The 20,803-nt window shown below is 39.3% G+C and overlaps 2 protein-coding genes and 1 pseudogene across 3 annotated transcripts; all 3 read right to left on the reverse strand.

Annotated features, from left to right (window-relative positions):
* Positions 1–4,221: 4,221 nt before the first annotated feature.
* On the reverse strand, positions 4,222–7,030 carry LOC104597124 (L-type lectin-domain containing receptor kinase S.4 pseudogene; annotated as a pseudogene).
* A 2,467-nt stretch (positions 7,031–9,497) lies between these two features.
* On the reverse strand, positions 9,498–12,261 carry LOC104591115 (ribulose bisphosphate carboxylase/oxygenase activase, chloroplastic-like). Of its 2 annotated transcripts, none has more exons than XM_010249906.3 (7): positions 11,962–12,261; positions 11,346–11,662; positions 11,128–11,233; positions 10,931–11,016; positions 10,287–10,759; positions 9,890–10,209; positions 9,498–9,782 (listed from the first exon to the last, which is right to left on the reverse strand). In XM_010249906.3, the coding sequence occupies exons 1-6, from the start codon at positions 12,004–12,006 to the stop codon at positions 9,923–9,925; spliced, it is 1,314 nt and encodes a 437-aa protein (XP_010248208.1). In that variant the 5' UTR covers positions 12,007–12,261; the 3' UTR covers positions 9,498–9,782; positions 9,890–9,922. The 2 variants fall into 2 exon arrangements, with proteins under 2 accessions (XP_010248208.1, XP_010248207.1); XM_010249905.3 differs by having other exon boundaries at positions 9,928–10,209; positions 11,962–12,246.
* Positions 12,262–15,261: 3,000 nt separating this feature from the next.
* On the reverse strand, positions 15,262–19,802 carry LOC104597123 (Major facilitator superfamily protein). The gene is made up of 14 exons (XM_010258534.3): positions 19,042–19,802; positions 18,796–18,896; positions 18,308–18,386; positions 18,107–18,166; positions 17,932–17,998; positions 17,718–17,842; positions 17,495–17,596; positions 17,023–17,400; positions 16,822–16,869; positions 16,662–16,724; positions 16,383–16,463; positions 16,181–16,279; positions 15,756–15,893; positions 15,262–15,651 (listed from the first exon to the last, which is right to left on the reverse strand). The coding sequence occupies exons 1-14, from the start codon at positions 19,270–19,272 to the stop codon at positions 15,517–15,519; spliced, it is 1,707 nt and encodes a 568-aa protein (XP_010256836.1). The 5' UTR covers positions 19,273–19,802; the 3' UTR covers positions 15,262–15,516.
* Between the last annotated feature and the right edge of the window lie 1,001 nt (positions 19,803–20,803).

Raw genomic sequence — 20,803 nt, forward strand, 5'->3', positions numbered from 1 at the left:
GAGGTCAATGAAGTCTTTGTAAGTCTGAAGAGAGAGAGAGAGAGAGAGAGAGAGAGAGAGAGCCAATGAGGAAAGGGAGCCGAGAGAGAAATGGAGAAGGGACACATGTTGGCAGTTAAAAGCAACACACACCAAGCAGAAAAGCCTTTTCCACACATCCCAGCCTTATAAGAATATAGTTAGGGGAAAATCTATGATAAAGAAAAGATATGATATGAAAAGAGTTTTCACCAATCAAAATGCACCCATGAATTTTGATAAATAACACCATATTTCCTATCACGTTTATGATTCTGATTTATCGGTCAATTGTTTTTTGGATATCATATCTTTTCGATATCATAATGGAGCCCATTAGGTAGATATAGATGTTGATTACTTTTAAGCACTTCCAAAATACGTTTGTAATTTACAATAATTTAATCTCTTCAAAACGTGAAAAGAAAAATCATTAGCCATCAAATGGGCGGTCAATATTTGTTTGATTATGTTTGGTGGCGATATCGGCAGACTCAGCATCCATGAAATGGGCTGACAGAAAATTTCCTGTGCTACATTGCCCATGAAAAGGAGGACTGGATTCTCAACGGGCCTCGCAGTTTTTGTTTCAAGTTTGGACCAAGCCCAGAATGGTTGATGAATAGCCAAGTAAACTATGGGCTTAAAAGCTGGACTTTAACGAACTGGAAAATGCGAATTCTAAAAACAACGACATGGGCTGTGATCAAATTGGGCCTAAAACAATCCTTCTAAAGAGAAGAGATGCCCTTGAACAGTAGAAACTAACCACTTGGACCATCTCTTCCTGTCCTGATGTATGAATCTGGATTTAGTCGTCACAAATTTGGTCCTTACATCATTCTTACAATTATTTCAACTGAGCATTGGAAACACCTTTCCATAAATGAAAATATACATGTATGGAGATGTTTCCAATGGACGGCTGCAAATGTTGTGAGGACCAATTTTGTGAGGGCGAAATCTAATCTCCTATACTAAGGCCGGCACCTTTATGGTTTGGAGGAGAGTCCTCGGAGAATTGGTTTTGGATACATGATGTGTGATTTTCAACGTTGATAGCTTGCAAATGAATTGGGTAATAATTGAAGCTTTTGATTTCTTCTATTTCTGTAAGCAACGAATTAAAGATTTAAAAGGGCCCATTGGATTTCGTGGTAATTTGATATTTCGATTGTTCAGTTTTATCATTTAGGTTGCGTCTGGAAGGGATGCAAATCCTGATTTAGTGCATTATTACATCTTGGTCCATAATTGCACGCATTTAGAAATGTTGTAAAAATACCCCTAAAATCAATGTAATAATGCAAACATGTTAGGATTTACATCAATCTTGGATTGAAAAACTACCTCGATTTTTTCAAAGTAAAATTTCACGCTCTTCTTTCATCAAGGAAACACAGGTCAGGGGTTTATCTTCATCCACCAGAACAGTGGTCTGAGTAATGGCTATTTTCTTTCCCATCCCGTCACAGCGTTTGAGATCTGAGAGTCCGATCATTTGTTTTAGTGCTCGAGCATTTGACTGTGCACAAGAAGAGCATCACACTTACTCCTACAGCCTAAGAACTCATGGCCGGAGATTCCTAATCGTTGCATCCGGTGATGCTGTGTTCGACGACATAGATTTCAACGTCGAGAGAGGAAAGGCTGAACATTGGGATGATCTGGCTAGGTACCTATCTGGGTACAACAATCGAGGGAGGAAGGTATATTAGACAACTACTCAGTGCCCTTTTCCTGATAGGTATCTCAACGATGCCCTAAATACCGGGCTGTTCAATTATAATTGGGTTCAATTCTATAACAACCACCCTTGTCAATACAGTTCCGGTAACACCACCAATAGCCTAAATAGCTCTTGGAACCAATGGACTTCAAGCATCTCAGCGGAGATCTTTCTAGGATTGTTGGTATCCCCTTGCGCGGATGGGAGTGGCTTCATCCCTACAAATTTGTTAACCTCTCAAATCCTTCCAGTGATTAAAAGGGATCTCGAAGGTATGGAGGGCTCATGTTTTTGGTTCAAGTAGGGGTGTCAATCGGATTGGATTTGGTCCAATCCGATCCAGTCCAATGTGAGTCCATTATAAATGGATCTGGTCTAATGAATATTTTGGACCGGTCCAGAGACTGTTCAATCTGTTCAAATTCCTGTTAATTTAGATTAGTTTCTTTCAACTCAAACCTGGTCCATTGACACCTATGTTCTTATCTTTTATCAATGGATCGGATATTGGCTCAATCCAACATACATTCATTATGGATGGACCGGGTCCAATCCAACATGTCATATTGGTCCGTCCAGTCTGTCCAAATTCAATATGTCTTATTGATCCATCCAATCCGTCCAAATGGATTTTGATTTCCATTGACACCCCCAAGTACAAGTACTTCGATGATAAAAGTGGGTATACAATTCCTCCAGTATGTGGGTACAGCCGTACAGTTCCTTCAGGCCCATGCTTGCTCAATGAACAAGAGATGCAAAGAGGATCAACGGTGGAGTTATATTTGTTTTGTTTCAGATTTTATTTTATGGTGGTCCTGCAAGAAATCCAATGGTCAGAATGCCTGGGGAACCCGTCAATACTTCTTTTCACCGGTATAAGTTTCCAAATGCTGACAAAAGTCTCTGATTGATTGATTTACATCATTGGTGCCAAACAAGAAGAGAGTAAATCAAACATAAAAAAGTGAATTAATTTATATTTAACAAATATCAATTTACACCTTACAAATTTGTATTTACTTCATTTCCAAACGCAGCCTCGAGGGTTTCTTTTGAATTTCTGATTTCTCCACCCCATTTAGCTGCTTGTAGTAGTTATCCACAGGGATCTTTATTTTTCCCTTGAATCAATCTAGCTAGCCAGAGCTTTGGATCCCCCTCCCCCCAACTATAATCATTGTCGTAGCCTCGTAGGTCAATCATGCTACATGGTTTACAAATTGTGAAGGAAATAATCTGCTCTATGGCAATGTGAAGTTTAACCCGAATCCAAATTCAACCTGGTCATTTAGATAAAGCTTTTACTAATTAGTTGACAATCTGAAGTAAGTTTAACCTGTTCATATTGGCATCCGAAGGCATAAGCATTAGGCATGTGGCATGGGGGCCATTTGAGTGTCAGTGGACCAATAGTGATGGTCATCACTGCCGGCATAGGTCAGCAAATTGCCACATTTAATATGTTCGTCCAAACCTTTTAGGCTTAATTTGAAAACTCTACAAATACAAATTTGTAGAGTATTAAAGCTTGTATTTTACATTATTTTGATGTACATATTTCTATTTATACTCTTCTCAAATTGAAACTGAGCTTATAGGCTGTTCCCATAGTTAATTTGGACTGCTGACATATTCAATATATTACATCTCCAGTTCAAAATCGTTGAATGGGAAAATCTACGATCGATGCCAGAAACACGTATATGGTACCACAAGAGTTTTGACAACAAAACCCATCCATGAATTATTTGATAAAATGCACCTGATTGGTTAAAACGTTTATGATATCGGTTGATTGGTCACAATTTTTTATAACAGTATCACATCCTTGTTAGATATACGAGTTTTTCCAAAAGAATGAAAAATATAAAAATAATTGCTTTGTATGTTTTAAATGATTTTAGTTGAAGGAAAGAAATATAAGATGGATCTATCAATCAACTATTAAAACTCATTGACTTAACAATAACCTATGTCAAAAATGAAATTTTCTTTAATTTTTTAGGCAATTTTGGAAATTAAAATTAATTTATTTTAGAGATTCTAAATTAAACAATTTTCATGGATAAGGAAGAAACCATAAGATGGATAAGATGGGCCTCTGTCAATAATTTATCAAACCTATTGCTCTAATTAACAACGATTTAATGTGTCTTGTGCAATGAATTTTTAATAGATGGGAGTCTGATTAGTTAAGTTATTGTATGATATCATCTAGACTTCGGCTATTATTGATGATTATAATATATCTCTTCACATAGGTGTAAGAATTTCACCAACATATATCCAAATGTATCCAAACTGTATCATGATGATCTACACACAATAACAATTAGCAAGTGACCATCAACCAAAATCATTCCTGTTTCAGCTTTTTGATTTATAGCGTTAATTTTTAAAAGACCTCATTGTTCATTGTTAGGTTATATATATATATATATATATATGATGAAGCAATCTGCGAGCTGATCTTTAGATAATTAACTCAGTTACATTCAAACACATTAAAGCGAGGCAATGCCGCAGGGGAATCCAACAGAAATTAAAGAGCATAGATAAACTGGGTAGAAGAGAAAAAGAGATCACTCTCTCTCGAAACAACCTTTGCCAGAAATAAGAGGCAGCGGTGACGTCGACATAGGAACTTCCACATCAACGTCTCCAACTACCGTGAAATAATAAGAGCTCATCTTCTCAGACCACGGCGACGGGTAGGAATGTATGAAATCATCAAACCCCCCTTCGTTCTTCCCTGCAGCTTTGTAGTTCCCAAGCCCACTCAAGTCCTCCGGCATCCTGATTTCCCCTTCGAAGTACCTGACCACCTGTCTCATGGTCGGACGCACAGCGGGGACACAGTGGGAACACATCAACCCCAACTTGAGCACCATCATCACCTCCGACTCATCATACTCCCCATTCATCCTCGAGTCCACCACGCCCAAGATGGCCCCATCCCTCCATCTTTGCCACACCCATTCCACCAATATCATCTCTTCCGGCAACGCTTTCTGCTCAAAAAGCAAACACGTCCGAGCTTGTCGTAGCCTTTCCTGTACGCGTTAGCTCCGGAGCCAGATACCCCAACGTACCCACCACTCGGGTCGTGTTTGGGTTCGACCCGTGCTCGTACAACCTAGCGAGCCGAAATCACCGAGTCGACCGTTTAACTCGCCGTCCAACATCACGTTGCTCGCTTTAATGTCTCTGTGAATCACCACCTGCTCCCATTCTTCGTGCAAGTATCGCAGTGCCGATGCCACACCTTTCAGGATCTTGAATCTCTGTTCCCAGCTTAGAACCGTTTTGGGTTGATCGAAGATGAATTTATCCAAGCTCCCGTTGGGCATGAAGTCATAGACCAGGAGCAGATCGCCTCGTTTACGACACTATCCTTGTAACTGGACGAGGTTTCTGTGTCTGAGACGACCGATGCTCGCTATCTCAGAGATGAATTCTCGTAATCCTTGTCTTGATTCGTGTGAGATTCGCTTAACTGCAATTTGGGTTTTCGAATTTTGAAGCGTTCCCTTGTAAACTCGACCAAACCCGCCGAATCCAAGTAGCTCCTTGTCCCTAAAGCCATTGGTTGCGATCTTGAGTTCATTGTAGGAGAATCGATGTGGGCCAACGGAGAACTCCCACTCCTCGGCCACGTATGTGTTCCTGACCTTCCAGATGAGATAGACTGCAACGGAGATTGCTGCAATCATGTGAACAGCAGCTGAGGCTGACACACCTATCGTAAAGGCCGTGTGTTTCTTTTTGCGCCCGGGGAGCAAAGGAAGGGAAGAGAGCTCGAGGGGTGGAGCTTCTCCTTTCATCTTGAAGTTCCATCCGAAGATGTAATGGGAACTGCATAGCAGACCCGTAGAGGCGGAGAAGCCGACATACATGGTTTCATGGAGGATAGGGGATAGATCTAAATGGAGAGAGAGGAGGGAGCGACTAGGTTTTAAAGAAGTGGGCGAAAGTGTTACGTTAAGAAGATGGTTCACCGAATCATAATCGACCCACGCCTGAATCGTCTCACCGCTTTTGAGATAAAGGTCGTGTTTTGTAGAATCATCGGTATAATATGCGGCTGTAGCAGAAGCGTTCGAATGCAGGTTGTTGATGTCAATTCCAACATGATTGTCGTTGATGTCGTCGAAGCCGAAATCTTTAACAGTGTCGAATTCAACAGCGAAGACATGATTCGAGAAATTCCCCAATATATTAGGGTTGAGTATGCCGAGATACTGATTGGGATATGCTGCTTTGAACTCTCTCGTTGAAGCTATTGTGAAAGCGAAGCCATCTCCGCCAAGATTTGGGTACTCGGGAACGATGGCAAAGGCGAAGGAGGTAGAGAAAGAGAAAGCTACGCTGTCGGTGGAGTTTTCGAAACGAAGAGGAGACGGGTAGAAGGCGTAACCCTTCAATTGACTCGTCTTGTTGGTCAACCGAAGAATCCCATCGTTCTGGATTTGGGCATCTCCGTTCAAGCTTAAGTTGGTGCCAACTCCAGCGAACCCACCACCATAGAAGAACTCATCGAGTGGGAGAAAACTAGGTTGCACAGGAAAAATAAAAGCCAAAGAAATCCGAGAGGGTTGGCCATTGGAAGCGAATGATATCAAAGCTGTGATTGAGGGGTTTGGCGGTGAGTGGGGGAAGTGGTGGATTTTCTACTTGGAAGAGATGGAGAGGAATAGACAGCAAACAGCATGTCTCACTGCTCACAGCAGAAAGAATCGTTTCCTTCTGTCGAAACATAAAAGCAAAAATACAAGCAAGAGATTAACGAAACGGTTCCAACTCTGTTCTCTGCCTATTGGATCTTTGGATTGCGAATGTGAAGGCAAGAGATGTTTCACTTTCTTCTCGGTGGGAAACCGGAAACCAGACGTGACGTAGGGTTCAAAATTGAGGGAAGAAAATTCCATTTGCCTTCACTGGATATTTGTTATTAACCAAATAAACCTTCTCGGCTTCTCCAAATGGGGTGGGTAATTTTGGAATCCCGTGATGGCTAAGTGAGAGAGCAGTGCTAAAGTGAGGATTATTGATTGATTGATTGATTGAATTGAACACTTGAAAAAACAAAGGATGAGAGTGCCTATCGAAGTATATGACAGTATGACACGCATACAGGACCCACCCCAAATCGAACTTCAGAGTTGAAGACAAAAAGAATTGTTTGACAGAGGACCGCAGGAAAGACTCTAGCCTCTTGAAATTACATATAGGTACCCTGTAATTTGAGGGTAGCGACAGATAGATGCCCTGAACTTTCAAAATTAGATACATAGGTCCATCTATTAGAATTCTGATAATTAAGCATTATATAATATCAAATAAGGATATCCTTATTGTGTATTTTTGACATCATTCTTAATTAATCAAATGTTTCTCCGTCATGACGTTTTCATATGGACGGCAAATAATATATTCAAATTTTTCAATAACGGTATTCTTTAGTGATGATTTTATTCGGTAAAATAATCTAAAAAATAGATAAAAAGGGTAATTTTTACATTATGAACTATTTAATTGAGGGAATACTAACGTATAGATTCAAGTGTCTACTTTTAGAGTTCAAAGTATTCAAGTGCTTCAATAGAAAGTTCAGAGTACCTATCTGTATCTGTCACTATCCTCAAAGTATAAGGTAATTTACCTTTTTTTAGTTTTTTTCTTTTCAAAACTTGATTTTTGGACATCTTTTTTTTTTATTAAAATAAATGTCCTGATACACCTGTACCCCGAAACACCTGTAAACAGGTGTATCGGGAACATTGGTGAACATTTTTTTATGAATTTAACATGCATTTATATAATACGGCTGAATGAGTCCCAGCAGCTAAAGGTGCTCATAAAAAACCCGAAAAATCAAAAAATCAAATCGAATAAAAAATGCAGTGAATTGAATCGAATGGTTCAGTATTTTTGAAAAATTAAAGAAATGATTCAGCTTTCAATTAGCTTAGAAAAAAACCGAGATAATTGAATCTATTGGTATATATATTTTTAATATATATCACATATTATCCAAATATTATATATAAACATATATGCATATATAATATTTATATTATATAAACATCACCTAGTTTGTGATGTTGCTGTGAAGAACCGGTGGAAACTAATTTCAGATGCTAAGAATGTCGTGCTGGGGTTGAAAGGAAAGCAGGATATATGGTGGACTTTTGGCTTTGGCTGCTCATATAGATGCAATAGGATCCCTCTTATCTGGTTTTGATTATGTAAAGTTTGTCTATAAACCAACAACTGTTATTAGATCGGCTCATATAATAGCTCAAAAGGTCATACTTTTGGAGGAGAGTCATTTTGTTTAGACGACTTCCCAAGACTGGATGGACCTAATATATGTGACGTCTTAATATGACTGGTGTAGTGAGGCATTATTATAGATTTTATAGCCTGTTGGTCGCAATTATGTTAGAATGTTTAAAGGATTTTAATAAAGGGGGTCTTACAGTCCACGGGCTGCATTAAGTCTGGTATGATCATGCAGGTTGTGTTGGGTTTAGGGTTTTAGGTCTACGGGCTGGTATGATATGACACGATCGAGAGGGCCATGCTATTCGTGGGCCGACATGGCCCATATATATTATTTATATATTTATAAATATATAGTATATAATATATTAATAAAATATTTTTTTAATTTTATTATACTAATTTATTTAATTATTGCATATACAAGCAATTTTATATACAAAATTCATATAAAATTAAAATTTTAAGTTTTTTTATCATTTTTTTAAATAAATAGTTTTGGCCCAATGCACGACCCAACGTGGCCCAGGTCTTGGCCCAAGGGCCAGCCCGGCCAACAGCACAGGCCCACTTTACACCTCTAGACCTTAGAAAATTCAGAGAGGTAATTGCAATTACCGAACTTGAGAGGAGGTTTCAATAACAATCAAAAATTTCAGGGGATGTTTCAGCAATGTACCCTAATTTAAAAATGGTTTTGATATGTATATATGGGCCATGTAAGCAAGGATGATTGTATTTATAAAATAAGTCTGATCCTAACCTGACCATATAGGGGTGAGTCAAGTTAAATTTACCATTTAACTTTACCTATTGACACCCATATATGAGATTAATCACTCTTACTAAGTTATTGTGAACAGAATAACTAAACATTACTCAAAATATGATACCACTTGAATTGGCTTTACATATTGACACCCATATATGAAATTAGCCACTCTTACTAAGGTATCGATTTGGATTGTGAACAGAACAATTAAACATAACTCAAAATATAATATTACTTGAGCTGGCTTGGATTGAATTGTCTCAATTTCATAAGGTATTTCTATTTCAATTTTGTGTAATAAGGCCTGTGCATTGCATGGATCCCAACTTATATATATTAAATTCAATCTATTAGCTTATAATAAATGTAATATTAATCTTTAAGGCTGCATCAACTTATATATATATTAAATTCAATCTATTAGCTTATAATAAATGTAATATTAATCTTTAAGGCTGCATTTGTTTGCAGTGTAAAAGTCCACCGATGTAAAAGTATATCGGTAGAGTTCAACACCAATCAGTTTAAAATTTATCGATGTAAAACTGTACCTTTACACTAATCCTTATTTACACTGCAAACAAACGCCAACCGAGTGGAGTTTTACACCGGTGTGCATTTAAAACGCAAACAAACGCAGCCTAACATACAGACTACTTGATTCATTGGAGATTGGCAATGCAACAGAAGTAGGTAAAACCCATCAAGGAAGCGCGCATTTTAATAAAGTCTTAACACTAGCACTAGTGAACAAAGTGTACATAACAACACAAAATTACAGGATAATTAATCCATAAAAACATCACCCAATTCCAATCTTCCCATCCTTTGTTGGACATCTCAGCTCCTACGCCACACCTAGAATTTAATAAAGGCAGCTACCATCGTCGCTCCTAGCCGTTGGATCAAAGTTTTTAGCAGAAGGGTCGGTGCAACCCTCAGGAACAGGAACGTTCACTTGCTGGGCGGCTTGGCCTGCAACCAAATCAACAACAAATAAACAAACCTTAATTAATTAATAAACAGACAGTGTTAAATTCCTACTTGTTCGTTCAATAATTGTGTAGAAGGCAGAGGCAAACCTCCCATCAAGGCGTGTAATAGGATTAAGGGTGCTAACCATAGAAAGTTCCTCTCTTAATAGCATCTTCATTGGCTTCTCCAAGAGCTGCCTCGCTCAAGTACTTGTCAGCCAATTGAACTCTCTTCACATTCTCCTGTTCTTGGACAAGCATGTTTCCATACTCGAGCAGCTTCTCAAGGGTCATCTGCGGCTGCTCGAATGTTGGGGGTCCCTCCTTTGAGTTCACCAGCTTCTTTCCAATGCTTTCCACTCCCACACCTGAGATCCACTTCCTCACCTCATCATCGTAAACTCTGGCTCTGAGGGCACCAAAGAAGTCTGCACCCAAAGCAACATGATAAATTCAGTCTATAATTAGTTTCTTCTAAACCTAAATCAAGGTGAAGCTTACTTACCAATGGACTGTCCTGGGAAGGTGTCAACAAGTTTGACGATGTCGTCCTTGGGAACATTGTCGGTCCTGAAGATACCAGTGCAGACCCCAATTCTGTCTTCGCGGGTGGGAGCCCAGTAGAATTTCTCCATACGACCATCACGGATGAGAGGCGCATACAATGTGGAGAAGTCGTTACCAGTAACGATGATGGGCACACGAGCATTCTCCTCTTTGTTGTACATACCGGGGAGCTGAACGTTTGTTGGGTTATCAGCAATGTTCATGAGGGTGGCGTTCACCATCTGGTTGTTCACTGTGTATTGGGTGGTTCCACCAAGCCTACCCGCTCCTGCATCAAGATCGTTGATGAAGAGGCAGCACATCTTTCCCTTGGCGATGATGTCTGCTGCCTCACGGTACCTTTGCCTGATCAGTTTCGCCGGCTCTCCGGCGTTTCCACTTTCCAACTCTCCGGCACTCATCATGATTGGGCTGAAATTCCGTTACCATAAAAGCTCTAATAAGTAAGCGTGCCAGAATGAACTTCTATTTTAAACCTCAATTCCTCCATAGATTTAGGATAATGCCCAATTCGTTATAAGCATTACTATATAAAATAGCCTAAACAGGACAAGACACTGAGACAGAGGACGATTTACTCACTTGATTCCCATCTTGGCAAAGACGAGCTCACACTGGAAGGATTTTCCTTGACCTTTGCCTCCCCAAATACCCAAGATAAGTGGAACCTGTAGTGCATTGATTCAATGGAATGGTTCAAATATTTCGGTCCTTGAGAAAAAAAAAAAAAAAAAAAGAACCAGAAACGGAACTTGGGAGAAGTAGAGATAGTACGTGACCTTGATGTTAGGCAAGGTCATGAAGTTCTTGGTGATGTGAACAACAAGCTTGTCCATGAAAGCAGGAGCTATGTAGAATCCGCCCATGTTGTTGTCCAAATTGTATCTGCAACAGATTTTACCAGCTTGTGATTAAAGACTGAAGCCCCTGGTTCCTGAAATGTGATGATCAAGAAATACCCATTTGCACGAATGCAAACAAAAAAAGGATCACGTACTGTCGAAGACCAGTGCTGATGTACTCGTAGGAACTCATGACGGCGTAGTGAGTTCCAGCATCCTGGGGAGCTTGGAAGAGGGAATCCACCATACCCTTTCCTCTGGTGATGTCTTGCTGGTCATCGGATATGTCGTAAATAAGGCCCTTCCATCTGTCTTTGTTGGTCTGCTTTGTCTCATCGACTTCCGCGACCACCTTGAAGTTTCCCGATGAAACCTTTGGCTGACTGAACCCAGAATTTACCTTCTTCAAACTGTTTCCGAAGAAGGCTGAGCTAGGCACTGATGTTCCAGCACCAGAGCTGTGCAAGCTCAACTGCATCGAAGGTAACCCCGTCTTTATACCGAATTTAAATAAAACCCAGAAAACCTAATTCTCATAAATCAAGTCAAAGGCTCTGAATTCAAATGATCACCCTTGAAAACACAAAATTCCTTAATGTGAAAAAGAAAATAAAGCAAAGTTTAGGAATTCGAATCTTTTAAAACCAAATACATAAACCCATAAGCAAAATAGATGTACAACTAAAACAATGTAGAAGGGAGATAACAAGCAACCATGGAGCAAGAAGAACCCAAGAACAAAATGGAGAAAGGGCGGGAAAACCACTGTACCGGTGCCCTATTAACAGCTCCGACGGTTGGGACAGCGGTAGCCATTTTGTCGTACGAAACCCTACGGGCCGGTAAGATGGAACCAAGGCGCCCAAGAGAGCACGAACGAACTGAAACCGCAGGGTTTGTCTGAGGAAACAAAGTAACGAACAGTAAAGGCTTTATAATAGAAGCTGAGTTTGTGAGTGTTGTTGAGAGTCTTGACTCTTGAGATGAGCCATTTGAAATCCCGTGGCTCAGCTTACGAATTCCTAACGGCCACACAATGGAGATTGGCCGATGACATGTGGCAGCCTCCGAGGGCGCGTGCTCTTCTGGGATAAATTGTGTACAAAAACGGGAGGCCTCTCGACACTGTAAGTGGGTTTTGGGGTTAGAGTCCAAGGTTTCGTCTTCTCCACTAAAAATCTGGTTATTTTATTACCACATACTCCATAATTGTATGAGAGAAGATGGGAGAACATGGACATCCATTTGTCCGTAACTGCTACGTGTAAGGCACAAGATCGTTCCTATTCATCATCTGATGCATGCAACTGACCCATATTTTTCACTAAATAGTAAATACCATATACCCCAGGTTAAAGTTGTTTACTTCTATTGCTCCAATTTGCAAAACAATGGGATTGATTTAGTACATTAGATTAGAATTCCAACAGAATAGGCCTTCTATCTTCTTTTTCATTTCTTCAACTACCCTTTGAACTGTTTTATTGGGGGTAATGGAGTTGACAATTAATTAGGTAAATTACCTGACCACAAACGGTTGGTCGGAGCAGTCACTAAACAATGGGATTCATGTCTATCTTCAACCAATAAACTAACTACGTCTACGCGGTTGCATCACAGCCAATAGACTCCTTTATTTTCGTCCCATTCGGAAGAAACCATATGCGACAAACAAGATAAAGATGGTTGGTTTATGGTAAGCGTCTGCTAGACACAATCGAGCCCCCCCCCAACTTGCAACTTGCAACTTGCAAGGCCTCATCTGTCTACAACGCCAATCCTGTGGTTAAAAGCAGTTCTCTGTGTGAGGTAGCCATGCATTTTCAAATTTTATAATTAATATTCTTCTTAACATGAGCATGCGCAGCGATGAAGTACTTGGGACTTAATTGGGAGGAGATAAAGCAGTTCTCCTTCCAAATCTTGTGGTTATTATGGGAGTCCCAAGATAATAGTTTTAGGCGGAGGAAAGCTTAGACTGCCCTCCTATAGAGGATTCCATAAATGGATCTTCAACAATATTACTTGGGGTTTCTAAAACCAGTTCGGATTTCCTACCAACTTTATCTGCTCTCCTCTATACTAATCCAATTAAACATCAATCACTTTAGTTGATGTTTCTTTCTCCTACCATCTCTTCATTACATCTACAATATTCATTCAGAAAAAAAAAAAAAAAAAAACTTTGAAATCATTGCCAGTCGCTCTCTCTAAGTAGGGAACCCTGCACCATTGCAGCCTTTGCAGGACGCTCTATGGTTTCGTGAAAATTTTGGTTCTCGCCAAAGTTAAATAAGTGGGTGATGGAAATTTAAAATGTAAGTCTGTAATGTAGATAAAGCTCAAGCCCAGGATCAAATCTGATGCAAGAATGCAATTCTTGAAATCATGAGGTTGGTCGGAGCAGTTAAGGTTAATAGCTATGCTATTATTAGAGTCCATTTGGTTTGTGAGAATAGGGGTCTGAAATTAAAATCAGAATGATCCATTCGGATTCTAATGTTTGGTTGGAGGGAATCAAAATCCGATTCTCATTCTTGGTAGAATGACATTTTTGCATTTAAAAAAATGGTTATTTCCTCCTCCTCCCTTCGGAACAAGAATCTCACTTCAGTCATTTTCAATTTTGATCTTAATTCGCATCTGAACAAAACAGATGGGCGAATAGACCATTCCAATTCCAATTTGAAAGGATTTTTTAAATTGATTCTAATTCTGACAGAAAGCCAAACGGACCCTTAAACTTGATGGATAAGGATAACCTTTTCGGTGTCCCGTGCGGGTCATGGGTTGAATAGTTCTACTTGTTCAAATAAAAGTAACCGAAAAAACTTGCTCAGGCAAAAGAAAATATATATGAAAATGGTTGTAATTATCTTTCAAATCAACAATTAAGAGGGGCTCACATATACGCATGGTTCACAGTATTGATAGTTTGATACCCGCCCGAAACCAAAACTCTTTTATTTTAAAATTTTGTCAAATTTTTTGGCGCATAGTCCAGCTCGTAGAGGTTTAAAAGAGTCGGGCATTTTCATAGATGCTATGCCGGTTGGAATGGCTAATTGGGTGGATCCCAAGTTTCGAACTGACGAACTCTATCTGTTTGTCATCTTCTTTTTTTCAGTTCAATGAAACTCAATTTATTTTACCAAAAATAAACTAGATATGTTAGGTGGGGTTATTATTTTTGAACTTAAAGACACCTAAGACCATGGTTTTAAAAAACGAACCGATCAGGGGTCCAGTTATCGGGTCAAACAGTCCAACCGTTCAAACCGAATGATCGGCCCGACCCATTCTGACAAAAAAATTAAAAAATAAAAAAAATAAAAAACGGTCAAAACTATTCGAATGGTTAACCGGCCGGGTCAGCGATTTACTGACCAAAACCAACGGTTTTTGAAGAAAATCCAGTTTTGGGAAAAACCAAAACCGGTCACTTGACCAGTTCCCGGTTTTTCCAGTCCAACCGTCTGGTCCAGTCCGGTTTTGAAAATCATGCCTAAGACCCTGTAAACACTCAGTGGTTCAGAAACCTATAGATATTGTAAGTTTGACGAAGTCAACATTTCTAAGAACCAGCCAACCAGAACCGTTGTTGGCTGTTGGTTCCCAGTACTGACAGTCCAACCATCCAGTCCTATCCTACAAGTTACAACATTGGTTAGTTCCAACTGTTGAAACCTTCACATTTCAGGTTCAAATGATAGTGGAAAGACATGATACCTGAAAGACTTGTAACCAATAAACCAGTATCATTAAAGTGGTAACCGATCAGGTGGTATTCATCAAAATTCACCTTAAAATTCTTCCAATGCCATACCTTTCCGGCATCACAGACTTACCCTAACATCTCACATGTGTTTCCTGTATTCATTGCCCTATCCAATCATAAGTTTTTCTTGTAAAAAAATAAAAGCAAAAAAAAAAAAAACACAAATTTTTGCTTTTATGTTGTAGCTTTGCTATCCTTGCGTTGCAAATTAGCCTATCCATGCCTGCCTCCGACAGTTCAGTTCCTTCTCCAATTTTCAGAACTTCTGTATAAATGCAAGCCATGAAATTAAATTTTCCATGGAAGAAATCTTTTAGTTACTGTTTTCAGCTTTAACTATTTTCATTCTTCCCTTTGTATGTCCTGTCTCTAAAAATAAAACAGTTTCCCCAATGGAATTTACTTATACAGCACGACTCTCCACTTCACAGTTCACAATATTATGGCACAAAACAGGGATGCATGATGCACAAATATCCATGGTGTAAGATGATCCATAGTTATCCCATCCTGTTTATCTTGAACAAGTGGAGGAGAATTGTATATTTTTACTTCAAGATTTTGGATTCAATTTCTTCTAACGACAAACCTTTTGTCTCTGGAACAAAAACAATGGCAAATAACAGTGACAGCAAAGCAATGCCCCCAAATAGGAGGAAAAGATTCTCTGCCCCCAGAAGCTCCTGTGGAATTACAGAAGTTTGGTGAATGTAAAGCTTATTATCAACTGAACTATAATGGGGAAAAACAGAAAAGCACTAGTTCTGAATGCAAGAGATCTAAATACCTTCAGTGGGGAGAAAGCAAAGGTTACAATAGCATTTGAACCAAAGTTTGTGAGAACTGCAAGACTAAGTCCACGTCCTCTTGTGCGAAGTGGGAATATCTCAGACACCATGAGCCAACTAATTGGCCCAAAAGATATCTGAAAGTTTGTTTAAAGAGCACAACAATCACAAATATATACTTATTCTTGAGCATATTTACAGAGAAAATGATTTTATTGGGGATGATTATGTGAAGAAATGGGCAATGATATGATATCTTAAAACAAAAATAACCATATTATGTTGCAAATGTAACCATATTTTAACGGGGACAAAAGGCATTCTCCAACAAATAAAACTTAGATGAAGAAAAGGGGGTAGGGGAGAAAAAAAAAGAGAGAGAGAGGGCAGTAATGCAAACCAAATTAAAAGACAAGGAAGCTACCTGGTAGCAGCCAACATAAAGGAGTAGAGCAGCTACAGCAACAATAGGAAAGCCCCCCAGAAATTTATAGTATGCCGTGAGAAGGAACAAAGAAAGTGCCTACAATATGGGGAACACAAGAAGACACATAGATTACTCCAATCAATAACATCATAACACAGAATAGAGAAGAAAAGCATAACAAGAGCAAGAAGACACATACAATGCCACTAACACCTCCAATCAATAAGGGCCGTCTGCCAAGATCATCAACTTTTAGGACCGCCACCCCTGTCATCAGCAACTGGAGGAAGTTCAAAAGAAAAATGATTACTCCTTGTAGACTTTAAATACAAGAACAATCAAAATATGAAATTTTGCAAAGTAGGTTATGCACTGATATTGGCAAAAGTCAGAGAATTTCTTGCTAGCAAAGTTGTTGTACACAGCATTAACAACAATGAAAATCCAGAAAACTTTATACAAGAGGGCATAATCATACCTTGAATGTACCAATGACAACAGAAACACGTGCAGCATCAGCAGCAGCAGAAAACCCAGCACTCTGAGACATGAAAAAGAATCAGTATATTGATGGACCAATCAGTGCTTAAAGAAATATTAGGATCCTGAGCTTTAAAAGATTTTGGGTTGTGAACTACCTGAAGAATGGAACCTGCATAGTACAAAACACTTGGTTGCCCTGTTATCTGTCAAATTATGGCATTAGCTCATTAATTCAGAGTTCTCCTTATGTTATCCATGGACATATTCAATGCATAAAAAGGAGGGAAATCCTAGAACTAAATAGTTAGATCACAAGTAGCTTGAGTACTTTAATGTAAAAATAAAATAAAATTTACCTGCTGAAAAAGGACCAAACCTCCCCCAATTATAAAAGCCTTTAAACTTGATCCTTGAAACACCTCCCAGAAACTGCCTTCTGACTCATCATCCGCATATGCAGATTTCAGTGAGAAGAGAGTATCTTCTACTTGTTTCTCAGATAGTTTATCATCAGCTCCCCTACCTCTTAGCTTTCTGATAGCTTGGATAGCCTTATCTTTGTATTCCTGTAAAGACCCTTTACCTTGAACTGCCCTTAGAAGTAACCAGCGTGGAGATGGTGGGAGACTCCATGTGCCTAAACCCATTAAAGCTGCAATTGGGGCACTAAGCCCATACATGTAGCGCCATCCTCCAACCGCATCAATCTGAACACTTCCAACAAGATAACCCAACTGCAAAGAAACAAAACTTCTATGTAAGCCCATTTGACAAGACCAGTATAAATGAACAAAATGACTACAATTTCCTTCTAATCGAAAGAAATACCAGTATGCCAAGAACTATGAACAGTTCCTTTAAAGATATAAGAGTTCCACGAATCTGAGATGGGCTAGTCTCTGCAATATAAAGAGGAGCTCCATGCATGGCCTGTTCAGAAATGAGTTTAGAATTTAGATATGTCTATTATTTGAGGAAAAAAAAAGAAGTTTCTCTGTACTTAGGCACACACAAACAACATAAGAGAAAAAGAAAATTAGAAGAAGCTCACCAGACCTATACCAAGGCCATAGAGAACCCGCCCTACTATAAGAACACCAAGGTCTGGAGCAAAGCCAGTAATCAAACCTCCAAGAATATATAGTGAGGCTGCCAAAATAAGTTCCCTTCTCCTTCCTTTACAAAATCCATTTCAGGATGTTCAGTTAGAAACGTTTATGTAATTCCAATTTTATTTACAGATAATGGACCAACAGGACAAATACCAAGAAAATCAGCAATCGGGAAGACAAGAATGGAACCAAGAAGAGCTCCATAAAGTGAACCACTAACCTACATTTGATTAAGGAATAAAGGGCCTAATTAAGAACCAATTAATTCTCAAAGTAGAATATAAAAAAGAAAAAATCATTACTGATATGCTAAGTGTAGAATCCATACCACAAGACCAAGCTGTACAGCTGAAAGGTTGAACCATGTCGTGCCACTAAGTTCGGGTGACTATAGCATAACCAGAACCACAGAATATCCATTAAACAATATAGTCCTTTATGATTTGGCCTTTCAAAACAAAAATCATACATATTGGCGAACACCCCCTAAATAGACTAACTAGACAAAAATAAATACATACATACATACCTGCAAAGATATGGTAGCTCCAGAAGTGGCGCCGATGTCATACCCGAATAGTAAACCCCCCAAGGCCGGGAACAAAAACCTAAATTTTAATAAAATAATCCTTCAGCAACTTGTTAAGCATCAAAAGAACAAGTAACCATTTGACAGTGAAACATAGACGTGTATTAGACGCTATTTTGAAAGAGAAAAAAAAAAAAAAGTGAGCACCTCATGCTCGACTTATTGATTCACAGAAACACGTTTTTCTATCTTCGATCATGGAGCAGTTTACCACTTGCATTTATCTCTTCCTCTAATCCAGAAAACAGTAAAGGAAATGCAAACGACAAATTAAATTTAATCAATCATGTTATACGGTATTCTATCCCATATCCTTTAAATTGAGATTCTGTTCAAATCTACAAGCAATAGCTCGATGATCATGTCCAATTATCAGGAAAAAGAGGAAATTAAGAGAGGGAAAAAAAGGTGAAGTAGTAAGAACACACGGCAAAATGACAGAAGACCAAGCAAAATCCTCTTGTTGGGATGCAACGCCAGAAACAAGCGATTTGGACTCTGCAGAGGAATCTTCTTTATGGGCACCAACCTATCAGTAAATAATTCAAAAGAAAGAAGAAGAAAACAACACAAAAAGTAATTAGAAAAAAAGAAAGGAAGAAATAACTATAAATAATTAATAATCAGTTACTGCATTTTTCTTGAGCGAAAAAATTGCTTCATTTTCCTTCTACCTTGTGTCTAAGTCGGCCTCCACCTCCAGGGAGTAAAGGCATTCTCGTAAATAAAGGACTTTTCACGGTTGGGAAGGTACCCTTCAAATTATGATTTTTCGACCTGAAGCTCGAGTGCTGTCGATTCAAGGAAGAAGAGAGCAATTGTATCTTCCTGGATTGGTAAGTCTGGTATGGTTGTGGAAGGCTGAAGAGACTCAACAGAGGTTGAGTCGAACCACTGTAAGCCATGATCGTACACCACCGGATTGGAATTCGATGATCAGAAATCAGAAAAATAGATCATACGGTGGCTAACACTTCCGACACTCTCTCTCTCTCTTATTGGAAAGTCGAGCCTGAAATCTGCATTTATTTGAGTCGGATGATGGTCGCTTCTCCACCTCCCAGCTCTCAAGTGTCTAGGATCAGTAAATCGCGAGATACTTTTCTTGATCATGTAATTTGATCGATTGATTCTTGATATCGGGAGTCGCCGAGTCGGGATTAGGACAGGAAAAGGTGTTGGACTTTTCAACACAAAACGTGGAAGTGGAACACCTTGCTAAATGGCACAACTCTTTTTTTGAATTGAATACTTTCTCCCATATCTGACGCGGTCAAAGCAATAGCCACGTGGAAAACTCGAACATGTAGACATTAAAGTTAAAAGGCCCAATTCCAAATAATGCCAAATTGCCAACGCCTAGACCTCCCTCTCTCTCTCTCTCTCTCACTCACAGCCTATGATGGAGAGGGAGAGGGAGGAAGAAGAACCAATTTGGGAAAGCAAAGATCAGAACAAATATATTACTAAGTTTGACAGATGTAGTAACGAACAGCAGCCCAAATTAGGGATTCGCGAAATATTCATCAAATAGCCGTTACCCTTCAAAACAAACAAGCATGCATCCTCTTTCCCACCTTGTTTCTTAACCGAACCCACATTACCCGCTTTACAGGACAAGTCTCTCACTATCCTTTTTTCTTTTCTCAGTAATAAAACCTTTACATTTTTTGACGAGGAAGACGAACAAGGGGTGAGAGAGAGAAAGAGAGAGAGAAAGAGAACATATATAACAAAAACCTCTCATTTTAATTTTCAAGAATGGCGACCCACAAGCACAGCTTTCACATTCATCAGAAGGGTGGCGAGAGCAAACCAGAAGAGAAGGCCCCAAGCAGGCTAAAAAAGCATGCCCCCACGAAGCTTCAAGTCGATCGCCCCGTCTCCAGTGGCATAGCTCCCTCGCCAGACATGTTTTCAAATTGTGCAATTCCGTTGCTATCCCCCCTTATCCTGTCCCCACCCACGTTGACGTTGCCAGAGGTTGAAGAAGACAAGGCTTCAGAAAAAAGAAATGGGCCTCACCACAGTAGCTATGAACACAAATATGTGCCTACACCGCCTGGCGGGTGGCAACATCCGGCTATCACTCCCATGCCAGAACCTGCTTCTCTTCTTCATCTCTTCAACTCACAATGTGTGGTTGCGCATCAACCCTGATCAGCCTAGCTTCATTTGCATTTTCTCTTGTTTCTCCTTTAATTTCAAGCTTTATTAGTGTTATGTTGTGGTAGTAGTTTGGAACTTTTTTCCTCTCCTCCTCTTTTTTGCCTAGCATTAATTTTCTACCTTGAAAGAGTCAAAGGATGCAACCAACGATCAATTTTGATATTGTTCTTGGAATATGAGGAAATTTCGCCATGTCTTGACGCCCATTTTTATGCTATTTTGCTTCTTCTCTTTCTTTGGTTTCTTCTAATTTATTTTCCAGTAAGA

The sequence above is a fragment of the Nelumbo nucifera genome, chromosome 2, assembly GCF_055504915.1.
Source record: "Nelumbo nucifera cultivar China Antique chromosome 2, China Antique-T2T, whole genome shotgun sequence".
NCBI classification, from domain to species: Eukaryota; Viridiplantae; Streptophyta; class Magnoliopsida; order Proteales; family Nelumbonaceae; genus Nelumbo; species Nelumbo nucifera.

Coding starts and splice junctions, on each gene's coding strand:
- LOC104591115 (XM_010249905.3), bottom strand. CDS start 12,006: ATGGCTACCGCTGTCCCAACCGTCGGAGCTGTTAATAGGGCACCG. Junction 10,760..10,930: donor TTTGCCAAGATGGGAATCAA/GTGAGTAAATCG, acceptor ACGGAATTTCAG/CCCAATCATGATGAGTGCCG. Junction 10,210..10,286: donor CTTCCCAGGACAGTCCATTG/GTAAGTAAGCTT, acceptor CTTTGGGTGCAG/ACTTCTTTGGTGCCCTCAGA.
- LOC104597123 (XM_010258534.3), bottom strand. CDS start 19,272: ATGGCTTACAGTGGTTCGACTCAACCTCTGTTGAGTCTCTTCAGCCTT. Junction 18,167..18,307: donor GAGCTACCATATCTTTGCAG/GTATGTATGTAT, acceptor GTTATGCTATAG/TCACCCGAACTTAGTGGCAC. Junction 17,843..17,931: donor CCCGATTGCTGATTTTCTTG/GTATTTGTCCTG, acceptor GATTTTGTAAAG/GAAGGAGAAGGGAACTTATT.